At 42.1% G+C, this 23,830-nt stretch overlaps 1 protein-coding gene across 10 annotated transcripts in view; it reads left to right on the plus strand.

The window, feature by feature from the left end:
* Window positions 1–23,830, plus strand: part of Lpp (LIM domain containing preferred translocation partner in lipoma) — a 590,384-nt gene that overhangs the window by 563,654 nt on the left and 2,900 nt on the right. For all 10 annotated transcript variants that reach the window (XM_031363533.1, XM_031363538.1, XM_031363539.1 and 7 more), the window contains 2 exons: window positions 17,318–17,496; window positions 22,950–23,070. In XM_031363533.1, the coding sequence (XP_031219393.1) occupies window positions 17,318–17,496; window positions 22,950–23,070 (300 nt within the window). The remainder of the gene's footprint in view (window positions 1–17,317; window positions 17,497–22,949; window positions 23,071–23,830) is intronic.

Here is a 23,830-nt window from a genome sequence, read left to right on the forward strand (position 1 = left end):
GGACCGAGCCAGACAGGACAGCACAGACCTCGGCTGCACAGCCCTCCTCGTTACTCCATCTTCTGAACCTCACTGGTACCGTCTATAAATCATGAATTAAAAACTGCAGCTTCTCATATGAAATGGTGTTATTCCAGTCTCAAAATATTCAAAGAAAGATTTATCACCAGAAAGAGGAGGTTAGGCTGACTCTGAACTCTTGATCCCCTGCCTCAGCCTTCTAAGTTGCTAACCTTCCAAATGTGTGCTACCACATTTATCCGAGGGTTTTTCAGTGGCCTTTATCCTCCTGTCCCTCAGGTTTCCCTTCCTCCTTTAGCCAGATGTTGGTGAAGAAATAGTAATGTGTTCAAATGTTTGATGAACTCCTTGTATGTTCAGGAGTAATTCTGTATGAGTTGAGACTCACTGGAACTTGTGTGGCCTGGATTGTCACTTCTGATTTAGAGGAACAAATCATGAAAAAAAAAATGCAAAAAGGAGCCATATTGGCCAGGACTGGGCTGTGTGTGAAGCCTGCCCTCAGAACAGTGGATCTTGTGCAGTTGTAGCAGGTAGAACCTGAGCTTGCCACATTTCATCCAAATCTCTCAGCCATACAAAGAGACATTATAACCCTGACTCTTTTACTGGTGAGAGGAATACCTGTGAGGTGGTTTGTCTGTACTGTGAAAGTCCATGGTGTAGTTCTGGTATCCCACCCTGCCCTACAGTGAAGCAGTTGTTCCTCTATTGTACTCTGGTCTCCTAAGTAAGCTCAGGCTCCCTCTGTACTCAGGTCAGAGGGTTGTGGTGTAAGGGCATCCCTATCACTTGGGAAGCTACTACTTGTTTGGGACTTGCTTTGACTCCTCTGTGTTACTGGCTGAGTGGCCAGAATGTCTCTGGCAGGAGACTTCTAAGAGTGTTGGGACTCTGGATATACTATAGGCACTTCACAGACCAGCCTATATCTATAAGATTGTAACTTTACAAAGTTCCTTAAGAAACCAACCTCTGAAACCAGGACATTCCCACCTTCAGTGTTTTAGTGATGATGTGGGTGGATGGGCAAAGGGGCTGAATGCAAGCATCTCTGACACTGTGGGGCAGTGTGGGTAGTGAGAAGAGGTCATCCTGAAATGTAGACAACCATACCCCATTCATGTCTCCCGATACGCATACCTGCACTTTGTGGGTCAGCTTTCTCAGCTATTGTGTGGGAGGGGGGAGCTAACTGAATGACTGCATTATGGCCTTGCTTTTTCAAAGGTTCTTATGAATAGGAACTAAAGTGATCCCCTTTGTACAGCAAAGTTTTCATGTGTCTGCATTTAAGGCATCGGCCCTTTTCTTAGCTAGTCTAGAGGTCTTAGCTAGGCCTGGGTCACGTGTGCGCTGGTGGACTTTTTTTTCCTGGGCTTATTTATTTTGAATATACTTACTTCTCCTAATTTGAATATACTTATACTTATCAATGGTAACAACTTTAGTGTTACTTCCTATTCCTCTTTACAATGTTCTCATTTTTATTAAGGCATGATTTACACACAAGAAAATACCTAGGTCACAAATGCTAAGTTTGAGCCAGGACTACACAGAGAAGCCCTGTCTTGAAAAATCAAGGAAATGCTAAGTTTGATGAGAATGGACTGTGGTAGGTATCACTTCAGAAAATTCCTTCACATCCTTTCCAAAGCCAGTCCCACCTGTTACCCTTGGAAGCAACCAATTTCTGACCTCTTGTGCTCTGTTTCTTTACTTCTATTGGAAGTCTCGATCTCTTTCTGTGTCCTTCTCCCTCCCCCCTCCCTGGAACCTGCCTTTTCTCATTCAGTGTGCAGTTTTTGAGACTCATTCATCTCTGTAGCTGTATCAGCCATCTGTTTCTTTTTGTTGTCTAGTATTCCATGAATATGCCAAATTCCACACTCTGCTATAATTAGCTTCTCTATTCTTCTCCACTTTTTTTTTTCATTTTTGTTATATCATAAATTTGCTTAAGGGAAAATCATGGGAACTCAAGTACTGAATATGTGGCATAAATGTATCTTCTCTCAGTAGTAAGGGCCCAAGAGACCCTGGCATTAAACACAGTTCATTGTCTCCTGCGGTTGTGTTCCTTCACTGGTATTATGGAAAGGTAGGTAGAGCAAGAGCCGGGAGCCGAGAGCCCTGCTCTGACTTGGCAGGGTAACTGCCTCCTGGGCACTAGCTCTTTTGCTGTGTCCGAAAACTTACCTGGCTGGGCTGGGCAGCCCTTCAGGATTTTCCCCTCTGGCATTCAGTTGTCCTCTAATAAAACTCCTCCATGGCTACAAATATCTCATCTTTCACAGTTGCCTCTGTAGTCCATCTTCTGTATCTCCATGGTGAAGTAGCCCAGTTATCATCTTGTTGAACACAACATCTCTGACCCCATTTCCTCTCCCATATGCCAGACTTATTTTCTGTGGTCAAAGTCCACTGGATATTTCTGAAGAACGTGCTGTAAAGAAGACTTAAAAAGTGTGAGTTCCTAAATTTTCATCTTTTCATGCCCTTAGGATACTATCCATTTGAAAAGCCATTGATGGGCAGGATACTTTGCTGTGTTCCTCCCCATCCTTCAGAATTACATGTGGAGTGCATTTTTCCTGCCTCCCTCCCTTCCTGAGCTGTTGCTTTAACTAGTACTTCAGCTTATTTTCTTTCCTGCTAGTTCCTTATAGAATTGATATAATCTGTATCTAGATACCTAGTGCTTGGATGTTCTGGTCTACCTGTATTTTAATTAGCACTGGAGAATACTCATTTGTCAATGTCTGTTCCACTTTAGGGCTTGGCTTATGTGGTGTTTCTTCTCATAGCAGAAGATGCCTCTGTCACACAGTTGCTCCCCTGACATAGAGGACATGCTTTCTTTCTTTCTTTCTTTCTTTCTTTAGTTTTGGTTTTGTTTTTGTTTGTTTTGGTTGGTTGGCTGGTTGGTTGTTATTGTTGTTTTTATTGTTTGGTTTTTGAAGACAGTGATACTCTGTGTAACAGCCCTGGCTGTCCTTGAACTCACTCTGTAGACCAGGCTGGCTTCAACCTCACAGAGATCTGCCTGCCTCTGCCTCCTAAAAGCTGAGCCTAAAGGCGTGCACCAACCCTGCCTGGTAACAACATGCTTTCTATGCTGTCTCTCTACTTGTCTGAACTCTGCCTGTCCAGGCTGCTTCTGTGATACTAGAACAAGCCATGTCATAAACAGGGTAAAGGAGGGCATATCAGGGGTGAGCCCATAGCTCATCTGGAAAGATTTTCTGCGTGACCATGGAGGGGGGAGGCTTATTGTCTTCACTTCACTCTAATATAAAAAATGTTTATAATCATTGACCAAACATCCAAAATATCTCTGCTTCCTGTTAAATCTGCATGTGTACATGGAGTTTAGGGTCCCTGAAATGAGATGACTGTTACATCAACAAAATCAACTCTTCCAATTTTATCTCCTCACTCATGAGTCAAAGGGCACTTACTTACTGTATACCTAATGCTGACAGATACTTTGCTAGCTCTGAAACTGAAACAATAATTGAAGTCATGGACCCAGACCCCCAAGTTCAAAATACAGTGAAGACAAACACTCACAAAACCAAGAACACTGTTTCAGGCTGACCTGGCATAGTTCTACCAGTAAGGCTTTCTTAGTGACAGAGGAGAAATGCATTGTTAGAGAAGGACTTGTTCCAGAAATTCTCCAGAAGAGAGGACACATATAATCAAAGTATGAAAGTATCTGGTCAGATGTCAGTGAGCAGCTGGGAAGCCAAAGTGTAAGTCCCATTCCCAAGAGTCTTTGGTTGCAGTAGGGAGCAGACTACCCTGCTGAACAGAAGAGCGGGTAGGTGTCCAGCAGCGTCTAGCTGTTTCTCCCTAGCGAGACCCGTGTGCGGCCTACAGCAGGAAAGACGTGATCCTGTATGTTCCTTCTTTTGGCCATTGTCATTCCCCTGGAGACTTGAAATATATCTGAGGTTCTCTGCATCTAAACTTTGTTATGCACATTAAAAATTTAAGGCATATGGGATGGGGGGAGGGAAGAATGGCATGCATTAGTGAAGACCTTGTTCAGTTGGAGAGTCAGAAGACAGGCTAAAGGGTATTCATTTCCTTCTCAGTGAGGAAGTAGAAGCACTGTGGGTAGGTACTAGACTCCTGCAGTGCTGATGTCCTGCCTTGTACCCCTGCTTCATTCCACTCTGACCCAGAGTTGATGCAAGGGGACACCACACATATATTAGGACAGACAGCTATGTATTTAACTACCACTGAGTTGCTAAAGGGAAAATAGAAGCAGTTACCCATATACACTCTCTCAAAGGGATGACATTTCTCAGGCTGATGTCCATAATATCTTTCTGTTCCTCTGTAAATTATTGCAACTCTGAGGTGCAATCTTTAGTTAAGATCACTTGTAATATGTATACTCATCATATATGTCCACATATTTGCAGTGTTTCTTTTCTCTTACAAAGTATTTGTTTTTACCAGTTATGTAGATAGGAGTCAGGCAAGACTGTGTTCAATCCCTGACTACCAACTTATGACTTTGGATACATGCAAATTTTTAAAAAAGAATCTATGTTTTACTGTCTTGTATGAAATTCTAACAATATTTTGATCCTGGAGTTACTTTGAGATTTTGATTCTGTGTGTGTGTGTGTGTGTGTGTGAGAGAGAGAGAGAGAGAGAGAGAGAGAGAGAGAGAGAGAGAGAGAGAGAGAAGGAAAGTGCCACACCCAACACTTACCAAGGAGCAGACACCTATTACTGCAGATGTTTCTCTGCTTTTCTTTCCTCCTCTCTTCTTTAAGTCTCCTCCCAACCCAAGACACTTCGCCTGAAGGAAATTCAGGGAAGATTAGCTCCTTAACAAATGCTTTTCAGAAACCCTGAACAAAGTTTTCAGCCTGTCAAACAATCAGAGAACTGTTTTAAAGCTGTATGTGCCTGGCCTCCTAACTGCAGGGTTAAGGACCAAATAGGCTCAGAATTCATAATTTTTCAAATGAAGTCTTCAGATTGTGGAGATGTGTGAATGTGCCTGATATCCTCTTGTGTGAGCATGGAAAAGGGACATGGAAATGCTGAGTGACATGGTAGATGTCACTCTGGTTATCTAAGGGGATGACAGCACAGGATAGGATAGCATAGGATAGCACAGTGGAGGAAGCAAAATTATGTATTTTCTGATGAAAATCAATGGTACCTAGAAGGAGAGGGAAAACTGATGCTGATTCTATGTGAAACATCTTCCAACATGTTTGCAAAAAACTAAGAAAAAAATTAAAATCCTTAAGAGAAGAAATTTGACCATAAGATTAGTAATTATAATAACAATATATCACATCTCAGAAAAGTAAATGCCATTCTTGACTGCACTACTTAGGCAGGGGTATGCAGGACACACACTAGCTATAGAGCCTACAGTGCTGTGTTCTATTCTGGGCACCATGTGTTAAAGGGAACCAAGATAAACTGGAACTTGTGCTGAGAATAGTGGTTGGGGGGATAAGAGACAGAAATAGCCCATAAGAAAGGATGGAAAGGTTCCAGGTAGTTATCCCAAGAGAAGGCTCAAAAAAGACAATATTTTCAGTACTCTTTAGAGTTGTTGCATAGAAAAGCAACAGACTTGCTTATAGAGGACAGAAGGAAGATTAAATATAATCTTCTAACAATTAAGTGGGCCAGTAGAATGGATACCTTCCAAAAGAGTCTACTGTCCCTAGAAATGATAATTTCAGGCTGGATAAGCCCTGACCAACTAGGGGTGCTGTGCAGGAAATGTACTCACCAAACCAACTGGCAAAAATAAAGGCTAAGAACTAACTAATACTCTGCCGTGGTCCTCTGTGAAACTTTAGCTACTGTAAATTCTTGGTTATACAGCTAAAGAAATATATTGCTTTTGTTAATTGAAAAAAATCAACAGAAAGTTGTCTTCTCTCTTTTTTCCCACTAATTTATTTGTTCATTTTCCTATTAATGAAAGTTGTCTTCACATTTAGAGATGTTAAGAATAGCTGTAGGTGCTCTGGAAGAGAATGAATCACCATGCATGATCCTGTGCCTGGGTGCTCATGTTGTTTCCTAGAATAAATAATGACTTGCAAGGCTTGAAAACACCATTACCCACTCTATGAAAAAGGAAACTCTGATATGTATTCTTACCCTCTGGTTTGTCAGTATTTTCACTCAGCATACCCTATCATTTTTAATAAAACTCTTCTGAAATTTACAGTCCGTTGATCATGAGACTTCCAAATGTATTTTTCATTCATTATTTCAACTGGTCATTCATTTGGGTATTTACCAATTTCTGCTGTGTTTTATGAAACATCTTTAGTGCCACCAACATAAATTAAGGTTAAATGTCTAACTTTGAAGGGCTTTTAAATGTATGGAAGCTGTGCTGTTTTAATATGACAGCCACCATAACTGTTTGATTAAAAAAAAAGTTTCAGTCATAAAGCAATGTCTTTTTGTTCCCTATATCTAGTTGGTCAGGGATCTCAGCCAGGAAGCTCTAGGTCATAGACAGCTCTGAGTGTTCTGAACTGAGGCCCCTCAGAGGCCTGGACTACTGATCAGCTACTGTAGAACAAGTAGCTTTTCTCATTGATGTCCCCCCACTAAATGTGGTCTCTTCGGCGTGACCACTCTGGTGTAGAGCCATCCTGTGGCAATTCAAGAGAAAACCATTTTGTGTGTACTGCAGAGTGTCATCCAGACCCACAGGACTCCTTGGCTAGGTCTGTCTCAGTAGTCCAGCTCTTGTTGCTTAGCAGCACATATCACAAAGGACAACAGAGTATATTTTGATGTGCCCCTCTTTGGAGATTTCATGTAAACAGGTAACCCTCTATGCAGGTCACTGCCTTAAAGAATACAGGACCACTGTGTGAAAGGGCAGAAAAATGGAGCAAGGAGTAACAGAGGTAAGCTGTAAGCCCTGGACCTCCAAAGCTAAGGCTTTGGAAAGGAAAGGATCTCAAAGCAGAGGTCCCAATAAATGAAGAGCAAGAACACAGAGAAGTTTGGGTTGATTACTGAGCTGAGGATGGGAGACTGGGGTACCTGTCTGAAAAGGGAAGGTCCCATGAGGATCCAGAAGGACCAAAGTGTCCACTTACAGCTGGCCTTGGAAAGCCTTCCCTCATATCAGAGCACAGACACCCAGATTCATCTCTTGAGCAATCTCCTCTCTACTTTCTTTCCTGCCTTTGATAGTAAACACACCGTCTCTGTTATAATCTGCTTCCCAGCTAAAACTGAACACAGACTCCGAACCAAATCACTTTGGACTTTTCTCTTCTTACACCCCACCAACAACTGGGATGGCATGCATTTGAACAAACCAAAAGTGATTTCGCTCTTCTAGTTTTCAGAGCTTTTTGGCTAAATGCAGAGTGAGAAATTCATACCTTTTTCAAACAGTGTGGGTTCTTTTTCCCAGTTCCTCTCATCCATCTGGTTCTCTGGAGGTCTTGGAATCCAGGAAAGTGTTAGTTCACTGTGCTGAAATCCAAAAAAGACTGCTAAACTGTGAAAGAAAATTTGCATTCCAGAGACACCAAAGGAGTTAGTCCACAACGATGTGCATGCAGCAAGGAGCAAACATCTGTATGTTCTGCCTCCTTTGTCTTTGAGGCAGTTGGAAAACCCTGTGGCATGGAAAAACCGTGTACTTGCTGAGCCTTTCCTACCTAGTTCATCTAAATGTAGTGCAGAGTACAGAAAGAAGAACCAAAACATGTTAGTAGTTTATTTCTAGTGTCAGGAAATATTACAGGCGAGATACCGTTGAGGAGCACAGCACATCGTTTTGCAGCCTGCTTGAGATTCCATTCCTGTGAATGGGATGCCCCAGCTGGGTATGCAACTGTCCCATCAGCAGGCCTGTACTCAGAAGGAAACCACCGTCACAGCCCTGACACTGGCATGTCACTGTGACCTTTCTAACCCCTACTGCTGTCTTTTTGTCTTCCATTGGCAGACGTGTAATTAGAAGGCCTTGTTCTCAACAGAAGCCAAATGATTGCCAAATGTGCTCAAATGATCTCCAGAGGATCAGGGCTAGCTCACCACCCTCTGGCTGTTGTCACTGCCACTCCCAGGAGTTAGAGGCTTAAAGCTTTCCCTCTCTTTTGAAAGAAGATCAAGTTTGGTTCAAAGAAGTTTCTCTGTCATATGCATATGTACAAGGAGAAACCTTCCATGACCCTGGCTGTTGGCTCAGACCTCCTATGGCTGTAGTGTAGGAATTAATTGCAATCCACACAATCAGGTAGGAAATAAGCACCATGCAGGCCTGGGTTTCAGAGAACAGGCACGTGAGCAGAATGGCGCTAAGAACATTTCTAGTCTCTGCTTGCAGATCATGATTCTAATGGATGATTCAGGGTGGCTTAATTCTGATCTGAGATGTGCACACAGGTGGTCATTACTGTGTATACACATAGCTGGAAAGATCTTTGCTTAAACTCACATTTTAGAATGTTCCCCTAGATGGGTCAATTACCCTTGCTAATCAGATGGCGTTAAGTAAAAGGGTGTTGCCCTACTGACTGTGTGAGTGAATAATTTCAGATCATTTATGCTCTTAGGGGAGGTTATAGCAATTTTTTTTTAAGAGATACACTCTTGCCGAGATGAAAACAATTAATCCTAAGACCAAAACACACCTCAGATGTTACTTGATTTAATGCAGTTCATTTTCTTCTCCATACAACAAATACTTTTTGCAGGCCCGTTATGACTACATGCTGTTACAGAGGCTGATAATGCCTGGAAACAAATAATGATGCAGGCTGCCACTGGCAAGAATGAGAGGTGGGCCTTAGACAGCATGCCATGAGAATCAGCATATCTGAGGTCCAGGCCAGACCCTCCATTACCATCACTGTGCATTCGGTTTCTGCTATCAAAGGCAAAGGTGCAGGCAAAGGTGCAGGCACAGAAGTAAGTGTGCAGTGGCTCTCCACTTGGGTACATCTTGTCGTCTTCTTGAACCATTTGCAACCAGAAGTTTGGCACTTCAGAGGTACCCAGTGATTGGATTGGGGCTAGGGATCACAGAAGAAAGTACGTCATTTGGGTCCTGGATGTGACATCTTTATCGGATGGGAGTAATACTGGGAAAATCCATCTTCTAGTGACAGCATCCTGCTATATAATGTGAAAAGGGACAAGAAGCCCCCAATTATATATTTGTGAGATGTTCTGGGACAACAGAATGCTAACGAGGAGCCAAGGCATTTTGTGGGATCACCACTACAGGGAGCTGGAAGAAACTTCCTGATTAACAGAGTGTGAACTAGAGAACATCTTGTTTGCCTTTGGTGTAGAAGATGTAGATCCATACCCTGATCACGTTACAATGTGCAGCATAGAAATTTTCCATTCTGCCTCCCCTGCCTGTCTGCTGTGGAGATATCTGAGGCCTTGCATATGGACAGTGAATGCCCATGTGTAGGTGCCAGATTTTGTTTGGTGGAGATAAAGGCCTGGAAATTATTTTTTATGAGGAAAAGTTATATAAAACCAGCATTAAAGCTAGTATTACATACCAGGACTAAGTTCTTCCTTCCATTTATGGGATCTCAATTAACTATTAAAAACACATGGAAACACTTTCAGTCTTAGTAGGTGAGGACATCAAATGTCCCTTAATTCTCAGACTTTTAAACCCAGCCTCCTGAAGTTCTCAGCAGCTCTTTGACTGTATGACAGGCCTGCTGCGGTTCTCACGTGTATAAGTCCTAACAAGACTAGGCCTTGAAGATGTTGTAAAGACAGCTCTCTGATTGGACTTGGCACGGAAGGAAAGGAATTCTATTCTTTCTTCCCCTCTCATGATAGTCTCCCTGGAGTTCTGTGATCTTTTAATTTGCCCCTGGCATGTAGGTAGCTTTACCTCCCTCCATTTCTCAGAGCCTCTGACACATCCAAGAAAAGCATTCATTCAACATGGTTAATGCTTTAAAATGACAAATCACCTCTCTGAGCCTTAAGGAATAGCCATGCTAATGTCTTTTTGAATAAAAAGGTTTGTTTGTTTGTTTGTTTGTTTGTTTGGATATGGTCTCTCATTGACCTGGAATTTGCCAGTGAGCCACAAGGATCCACTTCTCACCCTTCCTTCCCAGCACTAGGGTTAGACATGCACCACTACACCTGGCTTTGGTCATTTTCATTTTTCATTTTCTGTGTATGGGTTTGAGGCTATATGTGTGTTTGTGTACCACATGGGAGCAGTTTCTCCAAAGAGGATGTTGAATTATCAGAACTGGGGTTACATAAGGAGGATGTGAGCTACCATATGTGTGCTGGACTTGAACCTGGGTCTTCTGGAAGAGCAGCCAGGGCTGTCAATGGACAAACCATCTTTCCAGCCCTGCACACTTAGCCTTTTTTCTTTAAAACCTAAGTCCTCATGAATGAACTCAGGTCTCTCTGTTTCCTTGATAAGTACTTTACCAAGAGAGACATCTCCCCAGCTCCACTCTTTCTTAATTTTAAAGCTAATTTATATAATTCAAATATAAACAAAATTCTTTTCTTTTACCTCATAATCCTAGATTAATAATTCTACATTTTTCTGAAATGTTTAGTTGTTCATAAGCATATTCATGCCTGAAAATACTGAATTCTCCCACACAACGTCACAGATTTTTGTTACAATATTCTACCTGGAGAGTGAGTTTTGTTTGAAGACAGGTTTGTCTAAGACATCTCTCAAGGGGACTTAAATAATATGAAGACTCGTGTTATAACATAACATCAGTTCCAAAGAGTATTAAAATCAGTTTTCTTTTCAGTAGCATATCAAACCCCACCAAGAAGAGAGGCAGTGACACAAACCACCGAAAGCAGCCTGCTCTCTCTCATTCTCGACTAATTCTTGTTTTGTCAGTCCCTTGAGGTTGCTCATGTCTTCGTGAGAGCAGTATACCCTGGGCCTCTAAGCAGTTGTTTGTAGGTGTGCTTTCTTCCTATTGCTCTGGGAACTTGGAAATGAAAGGAGGGTGTCTCAGACTTTTCTTTCTCGCTGCACTTCAGGATGTACAACGCTTCACTCCCTAGGCTTTCTGCCATGGCAGAGGGCACTTATTAGAGGAGGCATATGAGGTGCTTGCTTAAAGAGAATTGTAACAAATTTGGAGAACTATAAGCAACAAGCAAAAGAGTTATACTCAGAAGGATTTCATATAAATGAAAGTTGAAATTCTTTTACAGAATCCTCAGCTAGGTGTTTTGTAGGTATTGTGTGTGTGTGTGTGTGTCTGTCTGTCTGTGCATGTGTATGAGTGTGTCTCTGTTTCTGTGTGTGTCTGCATGAATGTGAATATGTGTAAAAAAGGAAGTCATGACATCACAAGAAAATAGTTTTGGGGGTTTTGATATCATCTAGCAAAGTTTAGGGGGACATTATAATTTTTATCTATAAAGAAGAATTTTGATTCTGATTAGAAAGTCACAGTTTTGGGATAGCACTAAAATTGCTGTTATTATTTCTAGTCTGTTTGAAACACAGATACAAATACAAAATATGCATCGTGGTTTGGATACAGGAGGAGGGTAGCCCACAGTGCAGGGCAGATTGTAGTAGGAAATGTGTACGTCAGCTGGGAGGCAGGGCTGTTGGGGTTTTAACTGTAAGCTCCTGGGAGCTCCCAGGGCTGCATTAAGTCTTTGCTTATGGAGACCCTACAGCATAGCCGTCCTCTGGGAAACCTTCTTGATTGTTAGAACCAAGAATAGATTAACATTCCATAAGTGAGTTAGACAGTAAAAGTATTTGAATTTAAATAATTACACTGGCACTTGAGGAGAAATTTGCTGAATCTTTCCAAGCTCTGTGGATCCGAACTACGAGTCTAACACTCACACTTAAAATGGGCTTCCCATGTTTCAGTACCGTTCATGTAGACAGTGATGGCGTCTGTGCACAACACTGAAGGAAATGAAGCATCTGCAGACCCAAATAATAACTCATGGACTCTGGAGACCCTCCTCTGCCCCCTCATAACCCTCTCAAGTATGGTACACCTGAAACTCACTTAAGCTTACTGTCTGACAGGTTTTTACATGGTTACAGAAAATATTTTTACTTTAAATAAATTATCCATAATGTGTTGATTTATCTTCTAATTAAAATTCATGAAGCATCAGTGTTATGCAGAAACACCATTGTAAATGCTGGGACCCAACAATGAGTTTTCTGTCTGGTGGTGTAGGAGTTTGGGGGACAGATGGTCTTAAGATCACGATGCGTTTCCTGACTTCATTTCTTTGCGTGTAACTTGCAGGTAGGAAGCCTGAATGCCTTCTGCTTGCAGTCTAATGTGTGTCTACAAAAATACAGAGGAAGTACAACCTGAACATTGGAGTTGCTCCCTATTGCATAGGGAAGTGGGAGGCGTGAATCTGCTTTTAGCCATAGTCATGATCCAGGCCTTGGTTTCTGGGTGGCACAGGGGTGATGGTTTGTGATCAGAGTGGTATGCATCTCCCAGCCTCGATCCTTTGACACTCCTCAGCAAGTTTGGGCTCTCTTAGAAGGCCTCCTCAGTGAGTTTGGGCTCTCTTAGAAGGCCTCCGTGGCATCACTTCTCTAACCACAACATTTTGAGGGAAGCACATATGGAAAGTTGTAATCTCTGGACTGAAGAAATTATACAGGCATTCCAGGTCCTAATAGTTTCACTCTCCCTGATTTTCTCTTGATCACACTAAGGCCGAAACGCTCCCTAATAGATGAGATGTCACCTCATCATCTCATAATTCTTTCTATTTTGTGGTATTGCTCATTTTGACAAAAATGTAAGATCACATTTTAATTTTATAAAATTAAAGTTTTCCAGCTCTCCCTGCACGTCTGTCTTGATCGCAGGCGCTCACACTGACCGGTGTATTCCTGGCCGACGTGTTGGCGGTAGCACCGTCTTCTCTCTCTGCATGGTGGTTAGTGTTTGTGCTGCTTGCGTGTCTCATTTATATTCAGCTGCTCCTTCCAGCTCTTCTGCCTGGGAATTAGAAAAGTTATTTATATAACACCCAGGGATATAAAAACTACAACCAGATTGTATCTCAGATTTCACAGCAGTTGCACTGGGGAGTCTTGAGTACAAGTTTGTTTGTGATTTTAGCTTAATTTTTAGTTAAATTTTTGTTTCTCATCACAACTGGAGCATCATCGTTTCAGAAAAGTTTGTAGCCTATGCCTTTTGACTACTGATTCCCTGATTCTTTTCTGCTTCTCTCATATTTTTGCCTTTTAACCATACTTTGATAAGAATAACTGCTCATAGTAGTATCTGTTGTAAAATTAATAAAATATTGATCTAGTATTGAGTTTAAGTAATAAGGTCTTACACAGCTTGGTACCAGTTCCTGTCTGGGACCATGGACTGTACAGGCCCAGGGCAACGATGACTGTTTATATAGATGATGTAGTGTGTTCCCTGGTTACCTCTTTGAGACTGAGGTTCTCGTTTCCCCAGCTGCTCGAACTTTTGACTGGTGAAGGCACATAGCTAGGTCCCTCTGTGCTAATTACCAGATGAAGGAAAGTACTGCAGTCAGAGTTACACTTCATTCTTGGGGCTGATCTTGTGTCTACTGACTGGAAAATGCAGCTAGACAGACTCTCATCAAGAACTTCAGGTCACTCCCAGCTGTCACATCCTCCCTGGATGAATCTAGGCTTTGGTTGTAGCTGCATCGTAGATGTTATCTAACCACTCCTTTAATCTTACATAGATGCTGACCACAAGGATTCTGTTCAATAGCTTCCTGTGTGAGAAGTTGTTTCAGAATCTGTTCCATCGGCAACACAACCTCAGACTAAAGTTTAATGGAAAGAGAGAAGAGAGATCACTACTTGGCCATGTAGATGTCATAGGGAAAACATTCCCATAAGCAATCCTGTGGTAGCAGAGAATGTGATTTATAACAAGAAGAGAATCAGGAAAGATTTCTTTTCCACAGTAAGTGACATTTGAGCTTCATTTAAAAAAGACAGAGAGCAGGTATTTTCTAAGCAAACAAAAGTATAAGCTGCCCTGGGTGTGTGCATTGTTTTTTAAAGGTGTAGCAATGAGCTCACAATGGTGGAGAGAAGGTGAAACTGGCTGAGGAGATCAGTGGTGAGGAGGAGCCAAGTCACAAAGCACACAGCGATTGGGAGGGTCCTCAAGCTGGAGTGTGCTCTGCCGCTAGCTACTCACCTGTCACACATGGCACTGTGTTCCACATCTAAGACGTGATCTGAGCAGATTTAGAGACATCTCTTTTGCAGTAATTCTATTGAAGCCTGTTTCCTTCAAAACTGTCATTTCGCATTTGCTCTATCCTACTTTAGGAAAGCTTAATATGTACACGAAGAGTCCAGCTTTCTGTTTAAAAATAACCACGTATAAAAAGGTACAAAGCTTCCATTGTTGTTTTTAACATTTTCTGATTAGAAACTTTTGGAAAGTCTTAGGTAGGGAGACAAGCGTGAGTCCCGCTTTCAGATCTCTGCCCAGGGCTTTTCCACTTGTTTCTAGTATGTATCTGCTACTCGGAAATTGTTCTTTCCTTGCATTCTTAGTACTAGTAAGTAACAGTAAGCTGAAGAATTGAGGTAAATCACTTTACCCTTGAGAAACCTGAAGTCTAGAGCAAAGAAATTATACAGAAGAAATTATTCTTTTCTACTGTCCCTGCCAGGACACTGTACAGTCTTTAAGAAGCGCATGCTCCTTGTTATGGCTATATGTGAGTTTATAGGTCCTTCCCTAAGTTACCAGGAGTCAGGAAAGTAGAAATGCCAACCTCAAGTGCCCTCATGAGCTCAGTGACCCAGTTAACCAGTAGACCCTGAGTGTGACCTCACCTGGTCTAGAGCAAGTGCAAGCGTGCTCCACCCTGACAGTATAAAATGGAGACGGACATACAATAGAGGCAGTTGTTTGGGAAAGGTTAGGATGCCCTTCATGGCCGTTTGTCTGAGCCAGCTACTTTCTTGGAAACTTTTTTTTTTTTTTTGATTTGTGATTTTGGGACATTTTTCATGAGGCTAATTTTAGGCATACTTGAAGCTTATTTTCTTTGTAGAACTGACCAGATTACCCATCCCCTGAATAGACCACTCACAGACCATAATGCTCTCCCTTAGAAACTGACTGAGCCTGGCATGTTGCTCCTGGTTTTGAGCAAATGAGCTGAACCTCAGAGCCAAGCCTCAGTGCAAACAAATAAGTTTTCTGGTCTAGCATATTCTGGTTTATTCAACTCCATTACAGACTGGGTTTTAAAAAGAAGGGAAAAAAAGTTAAAGCCCACAGAGAAGCAAAACAGAAGCTCCAGGAAGACAATTTCCAGCCACACTAACTCAGATCACCAGAGGAGAAAAGAAGAGAGCCTCCCCCAGGCTTTCGCCCTGCACGCCTCTGGTGTCGTAATTTCACCACTTCAAGACGGGGGCTTGGGAGAGGCTGATAATTTCCAGGAGTTTAGACTATGACCAAAGGCAGCTTCAGAACCTCAGGCGGCCACAGCTCATCGGAGAGGATAATGGTGGATTTACCAGTTCATCCTGGAATGCATTCCAGAGTTGGAGGAGGTAGACCAGTGCTGAGCTGCCATGGTAGTTAGACAAGATTTCTTTATTCATTCTTTCTGTAAGCTTTCTTCCCCAGCTTTTTTTTTTATTATCCCAAGCAGTATACTGGGACAGAGAAATATATCCTTAAAATACAACCCCTTCCAACTGGAGAGATGGCTCAGTGGTTAAAAACATTAGCTGCTTTTCCAGAGGACTCTGGTTTAAGTCCCAGCACCTACATAGCTACTCACAACTATCTTAACTCCAGTGGATGCTACTCCCTCACACAGGCATACAGATCAAATAACAATGCACATAAAAATAATAAGTAATAAATTATAATGATAATAAGTAAAAAGCCTTAAAACCAATCCCTTCCTTTAGTGAAATTATAATATTGTAAAGTAATGAGATATATACAGTTAAGTGTTGTAGAAAAATAAATAAATTGAAGTGGGCTAGTAAGAAGTAGTGTAGTCAGGTGGGTAAGGAATATGAGCTTTCTAACCTGTACATTGGAAGGTCAGAATGGTCCTTGCCATAGTTCATGGACTCCTGTGTCAAGATGTAAAAGTTTGGTATTCCTGAGTAGGAATGAGAGTGGACATGCTGCTTGGATGCTATGAGAAGCTGAGCCTAGAGAGGGAAGTCGGATGCCATTACACTACAGGGCCATGCAGGCCTGACGTAATGGAAATACATGGTCACATCCATGGTTCAAGATTACATTGGGCATCCTTGTGGGGTAAAGGAGGTTACTTTGGTTTTCAGGACCCTTGTTAACTCTCTATAGGCATCTCTTCCCCTCAAAGTATTTAAAGATCTCAGGGCAGGAAGGCAGTTTCTCCTTAATTTTCATGCTCCATCCACTTCGGTGTCTAGCTCTTGACATCTATACCCTAATTTGATTCCCAATTCTAGTGAGTCACCTCAGATGCTTTATTTAGAGAATAACATATTACATGTGAAGTAATATTATTGGTTGAGAATACAGTCTTGTGGGGTGGGATTAATGGTTGCCTTGCTGATTTGCTGAATATTAGCTCTTAAGGTTCACATTGATTCCTAAGGCCCAGCATATTTTCAAATCCAAGTAAATCTTGTTCACTTCTACAACCAGACAACTACTTTATGTTCAGCTATCAAGAGTTCATTTAGCCTGAATTTTGAGGTTTTAGATAAGAGTTTTGATGAGGGCTGTACAGAGCGAATGGACTTGTCTCAGTCATTACACAGATAAAAAGTTAGGAGATATCAGTGACCCTACTAGGTCTTTAATGTTGAGGCAAGAAATCGTAACACAATCTTCTAAACATAGAACTTGTGTGATATAGTTCAGGTAGGTACTAGCCTGCCATGTGTTTTTTATAATAAAGTTCTACTGAATTACAGACCCCTTGCTCATGTGTTCTCAGAGGCAGCCTTTGGCTTGGCCTAGGGTAAAATGAGTTGTTGGTACCACAGATCCCCACAATCTGAGCCTTTATTAAAACACTTGGCATCCCTCTTTGTGCAGTAGAATGGAATGCCATAGGAGAAAAGACATTAGGCATTCTAAAACATGGGTTTGCTGCCCAGTGCCTGGGTGATCCCCTCTAACCCACTGTGTCCATCACTTTGATGTCACCAATGCTGCTGCAAACCGCCCTTCCTAGTGTGCTGTGGTCAATACTGAAGCCACACTGTCCTGCTAAACATTTTTCTTTCTTTCCTCAGAATACACTGGAGCAGTGCAGTGTGTGTTGTAAGCCCATCATGGAGCGGATCCTCCGTGCCACCGGGAAGGCCTACCACCCTCACTGCTTCACCTGCGTGATGTGCCACCGTAGCCTGGACGGCATCCCATTTACTGTAGACGCTTGCGGTCTCATTCACTGCATTGAGGACTTCCACAAGTAAGCAAGGCCTCTTCCCTCTGGCCTGCCAGTCCTCTTAACATGTGCATTTGCTGCCCACCACTGCCTGTGCTGCTTTGAGTTACAGACTCTGGGATTTAGGGAGATATTCCAAGAGTGTTCCCCGGAGCACTGATGGATGGTGAGGACATCCCTGCCGTCCTCCCACATTTTCTCTATTCAAAGCTTCTCTGCAACTGATCATGACATCCTAGGGAAGCTGTAGATATGGAGGAGTTGATTCAGGGAGATGAGAGGTGTGGTCACTGGCACATTGCACAACTCCCAGATCTTCAATTTAATTATTACATGCAAAATCATCCTAATGGTCTCCTAACCATGACAACCCCTCCACATTTGTCACTGTACCATTAGGAGGTGCCTCGTACACAGACGCAAAGAGTAATTCCATCCAATAGTTCCAGTGTGAGAGGCAGTCGCATACGATAGCCAACATGTCCATGTCCTCCCTAGCCCTCCTCACTGATCAAGGCCTTGTGTGCCTCGATATGGTTCCTGGTGACTTCAATTAATGCAGTATTGTGCCACATTTTGAGAAGGATCCTAAAAAGCATATGACTCCTCTTCATGTCTCTGATTTCACAGCCCCTCTCTCTTCCTTCACAACTGCAGGGTTTGGGGAAATGGCAGTTTTGTATTTTTCTTCATGTGCTTGTTGGCTGGCTAACCAGTTCACCGCACCCGTGCAAATGTTTATTATGGTCTATGTGGGAAGCTTCAGGTATGACTTGTGTGAAGCAGTACAGCTTCCTTGCTTCTGTTTCCTGGGCAGCCGCTCTGTGAGTGGTTTGTAAGACTCCCAAGGTTGAAGCACATTGCTGACCACTTTGGGCTCCACTCTGAGGCTCAAGAAAGACTGTGGGTTTCTTTCCCCACTGTTGATTGTCCCCGTCTAGAAGGTACTTTCCACAAGCAGTTTGGAGACCTGAGACTCATATTTTTAAAATGAATTTCCTGACCACTCTCCCAAGTAGCAGTGCAAGCAAAAACCTCACCAAAAGATGTGAGGCTGAATGAATTAAATTAAAAAAAAAAAAAAAACCCAGAAGCAGAAATTTTCAACTTGAATTAGACAAGAAAAGGCTCATTTTTAAAGGGCAGTCACAGCATAAATTGTACTTCACATTATTGCTATTTTTAGCTTATAATTACACATAAAAAAAAACCTGCATCTATTTAAGGGAAGTGAAAAGAAGCCAGCGCGGAGTGTTTTTCTGTCACCGTTCTCTCTGAGACTCCGCTGATCCAAGAAAGACAGATAGCTGTAAGCAGAGCACACATGTTTGTGTTGCTGGAAAAGCCTGAGATGTTACACCCCTCAATTAAAAGGGGAAATCAGTTCTGACAAATGTAAGTTTATATCGCTGCCATTTCTCTTTCTTTCTAGTGGTGGGGAGCATAATTAGAGACTTGTAACCAGTGACATAAGCGTGTGGGTCTGAACATGCCCGCAAAGCAGACTGGAGCGACTGAAGGGGAAAGAAAGATAACATCTCTCAAGCCCTGCCCCTCCCCTTTCAGTGCACATGAAAAAGAAGTTATTTTTTTAAAATTAATGTCTGCACAATTGGAAGTTATGGGGGCGGGTAGATATTGCCCTTCTATGGAAGAAAAATAAAATATTCCAGATCATTGTTGCTTAGCGTTGAAAGTACTAGAGTACAGAGTGGATAGCCTTCAATCATAGGATGCTAGCCTTCCATCAAGGGATGCTAGCCTTCTACCGTGGAGTGCTAGCCTTCCATCATGGGTGCTAGCCTTCCATCACAGGGTGCTAGCTGTCTAGCATGGGAAGAGTTACTTCATGCCCAGAGAGACCAACAAAGGGGCAGAGCCTGATTCTCTACTTAGGAAAGCTTTTTGGTTGTTCTGAGTGAGTTTCTCCTGTGAGCTTTCAGGACACACTTTTCTGTTTGGTTCCACTCACACTCATACACTTCCTTCTACATGCCAGTAGCTGTGCTGCGTGCTGAAGGAGAAGCTGGACAGAGAGAGCTGGATAAAGGTCCATGTCAGTGCTGGGCCTGTGGAGAGGAGGCAGGCTGTGCGGGTGTAACCAGGATACAGGGCAGAAAGAGCAGCACCCAGAGGACAGCTGCTCTGTCCTCCTCAGAACTGATCCTTTGGCTCTGGATCCAGGCAAGCCACACACAAGCAGGAGGAGAAGTGTGCTACGTAAGAAACAAGGGGCTTGTTGATAGACGGTGTGAGGGTTGTCAATGGAAAAGCCTCTCCAATGCCATCTCAAGGCTTCTCACTTGAAGGGCAGAAAAGTGAGGTTTGCCTAATGAGCCATTTAGTTAAGGTTGGCTCATGTCTATAGCCTGGGAATTGAACTCTTTCATAGACCTGATCACCAGTAGCTACTAAGAACTCTGTTGTTAAGGTAGTTACCTTAGGTCCTGCCCACAGTATGTGGGGGTGGCCAGTGGGTACACACACACACACACACACACCATACATACATACATATATATATATACACATACATACACATACCCCATACATACATACATATATACATACATACACATACCATACATACATATGTACATACATATACACACCCCATACATACATACATACATATATATACATATATACATATATACATACATACACACATACACACATACCATACATACATACACATACATATACATACCACATACATACATATATACATACATACACATGCATATACCATACATACATACACACTATACATATATACATACATACATATATATACATACATATATGCATACATATATACATACACACATGCCATACATACACATACACATACTATACATACATACATACACACACACATACACACATACACTCTCCTCATTTTACCAATATGAGTATATTCAAAGCTAAACTTACTATCTATTTTAAAAAGACTTCTTTGATCTTACCTGTCCCTATTCCCAGGGATCATGCCACCTGTATACTTGAGTAATTTTGTAAGTCTGTATAATGTTGTTGGACTTATAATGACCTATACATATGAGTAAATTTTACAGTAACCAATTTATATATTTTTTGCAACAAGATAGACTATATATAAAAAGCTTAGGACAAATACAGAAGCATGGAGAGTTCCCTATGAGACCTGTGCTAGAATATTGTTGAATCTGTGTTTCTAGTGCCAAGGCACTGGTGATGCCCAGGATAGTCAGCTTAAACTGTTGGTGTTGGATGCATACACAGTGATCTGTGGGTTTTTGGCAGAGATGTCACCTGTGGTCTTAGTGAGATTTCCTTCCCCTTTGACAAATACCTGAGTAGAAAAGGTCTACTTGGGCACATGATTTTCAGAATATTTAGTCCATAGAGAGCTGGTTCTGGGTTTCTGGACCCGTGGTGAGGCAGTATTATGACTGAAGAAAGGCAAGATAGAAAAGGGTTAGTCACCTCATGGCTGCCAGGGACAAGATGTGCCCTCAGTGAGTGACCTGCTCCTTCTATCAAGCCTACCTCCTATATCTCCCCTTCCTCCTGATAATACCATTGCACTATGATTCCAATACTGAACTAATCTGTTGAAGTCTAAGCTGCCACAATCCAGTCATCTCCCAAAGGTTCATCAGCTGGCAACTAAGGCATAAGTCTGAGCCAGAAGAGGACTTTGCAAATCCAAACCATAGCACTGATCCATTTAGTCATTTGAGTTAGCATTCATTTGTTAATTGCCAAAAACATGTTGGATATGAAATGACGAGGTTCATGGCTCCCTGAATTGAAGAATAGAAGTGATAAAAATACTTTCTCATAAGACAGCTATCAGCAGAAAATAATATCATGTGTATAGTGCTTAACAAAACTTAATACATAATAGTCACTTAGTAAACAATAACTATCAGAATTGCTTTCACCCCATTTTTATTAATATTTATTAGTGTCTACTTAGCAACTTAAGCACTGGAAAACACCCCCTCGGATCATGAGCACTGTAGTGACAGCTCCTGCCTCTTTGTTTTGCTACGGACAAGTGATTGGTCAGAAAGTAGCTTCAGACTGTCTAGAGATGAACCATGAGACCAGACATAAAATCCAATATCTTTCTTAAAAGAAACAGTATGACAGTGGTTCATGTCATTGAAATAATTACTACCTAAAAAGGTAAAAAAAAAAAAAAATAGAGAGAGAGGGGGAGAAAGAGAGAAGAAGGAGGAGGAGGATTGAATTCTAGAGTAATACATGTACCTGGGAAAACCAGAAAGGCTGTGGCTACTTCTGCCTTCCCAGCATCCTGGTACCTTGGGAGAGGAAGTTTTAAAGTTAATATCAGAAGCCAGACTATTTTACTACTGATAACCCAGATTCAAAAATAATCAGGTAATTCAAAGCAGTTTTTTTCCCACTGAATATCAGCTTCTTGCATAAAATATCAATTACAACATCCCTGATTACTACTGCTGTTCTACCATGATCCTCTTAATTTTTCTTTCATAGCAATCAATTGATCTGCTGCTTAATTCATATTTATTTAGATTGCAGCCATAGAGATGCCTTTTGGCAGCCTCCAGGAAAATTAAAATGTACACAGAGAGTATAATGTATGTAAAAACTCTGAGAACCGTGAAGTTCTCTGCAGAGTATTAGATTACTATCATTATTTCCTTTTAAGTCTTACTACAAGTAGATAAATTTTATCATCATTAATCTTAAAATCATTACCATGGGAACTTTAGTAACTTGCTTAGTATCTCTATATGTCCTCTCTTTCTCACTGGATTTTAGTTTTCAAAATAGGATCTCACTCAGTAGCCCAAGCTAGGGTGGAACTTAGGGTGATCCTCCTGCCTCAGGCTCTCTGGCACTAGGATTTCAGATGTGCTGGCTCTCTATATCCTTTAAAGACTGTCTTCAGTTCTTATTTGTGCCCATTCCAAATCATGTCTCACTTCACACCTTTACACATGCTATCTCTGCAAATGTGGATTTACGGCTTCCTGTGATTAAGAATTCAAAGCACATTTTAACAAGAGAATCTAGAGATTTCCAATGATATTTGTCTATGGTAGAATGAAGGAATACCAATAGAAGCAAGTCAGAGGGTAGTCAGGGCCTACCAAGACCTTTGCCATCCATATTCAGGCAGGACCTTGTTTCCTGTGTTCAGCTAGGACTGAACTATTGGAATTCCCATGGAATAGTCCTATGCACAGGATCACTGCACCCACATGCTGCTTGCTAATGAGTTCTCTGACTTTCTCTGTACAAAGCAGACCGCACCTTCTTCCCTGTCAGGTAGCACTACACACTACCTGTAGAGGCCTCTACTGCCTCAGTCTCTTCCGGTCAAGGTCACACAGGAAATACAGCCCAGGTGTCAGCCTCCGAGGCTTTCCGTTTCCTTTTGCATGCCTCTCCGTTCTCATTTGTATTTGACTTCTCACCAGAATTCTTTCTATTTTCAGGAAATTTGCCCCACGCTGTTCTGTGTGCAAGGAACCTATCATGCCGGCCCCAGGCCAGGAAGAGACCGTCCGCATTGTGGCTCTGGACCGTGATTTCCATGTGCATTGCTACCGCTGTGAGGTCTGTGGAATCCCCAAGTCAGAGCAATCATAAAACCTGGAGTCCTTGGTGCCTAACAAAGACCTTAGTGCTCACAGACAGTTTTCAGCTCTGACACAGGCAGTTAATACACTGACATCACTCAACTTACCCCACTCTTCATAGCCAGGCCTCTCTCTCTGTACATTTTAAATGCTTCAAATTCTTATTCCTCCAGATATGCCTATGAGACCTAAACAGAAAAATTATATGTCACAGGATGTTGGAAACTATTAAGCTAGAAAAGGCAAAGATGATGATGATGGTGGTGGTGGTGGTGGTGGTGGTGGTGGTGGTGGTGGTGGTGGTGGCGGTGGCGGTGGTGATGGAGGAAGAGGAGAAGGAGGAGGAAGAAGAGGAGGAGAAGGAAGAAGAGGGGGAGGAGGAAGAGGAGGAGAAGAAAGCAGCAGCAGCGTCTTTAATATAATATTTGGTTAACTATTTCTATGGGCAGAGAGGTCATTGTCACTCAGTAAGAAGGAGAAAAAAATTCATTAAAAATCATGGAAACTTACTGATATAGTAGTTAGTTCCCACGGATCATTTGAGTGGCCATTACTGCTAAGAGCTATAGAAGAGTCAGGTACAGGGTACTGCAAGAATCCACAAAGCATACTGATCACCAGCCTAAAGTGAGAAGAGCAGCTTAGCTGACACTGTGCGGGACATGCAGCCATTGATTCGCTAATACGCCAGAGCAGAGGTTTGCCTTGTCAGTTTATAAAGGCTGCTACCTTAAGAA

Source organism: Mastomys coucha, unplaced genomic scaffold (assembly GCF_008632895.1).
Source record: "Mastomys coucha isolate ucsf_1 unplaced genomic scaffold, UCSF_Mcou_1 pScaffold12, whole genome shotgun sequence".
NCBI classification, from domain to species: domain Eukaryota; kingdom Metazoa; phylum Chordata; class Mammalia; order Rodentia; family Muridae; genus Mastomys; species Mastomys coucha.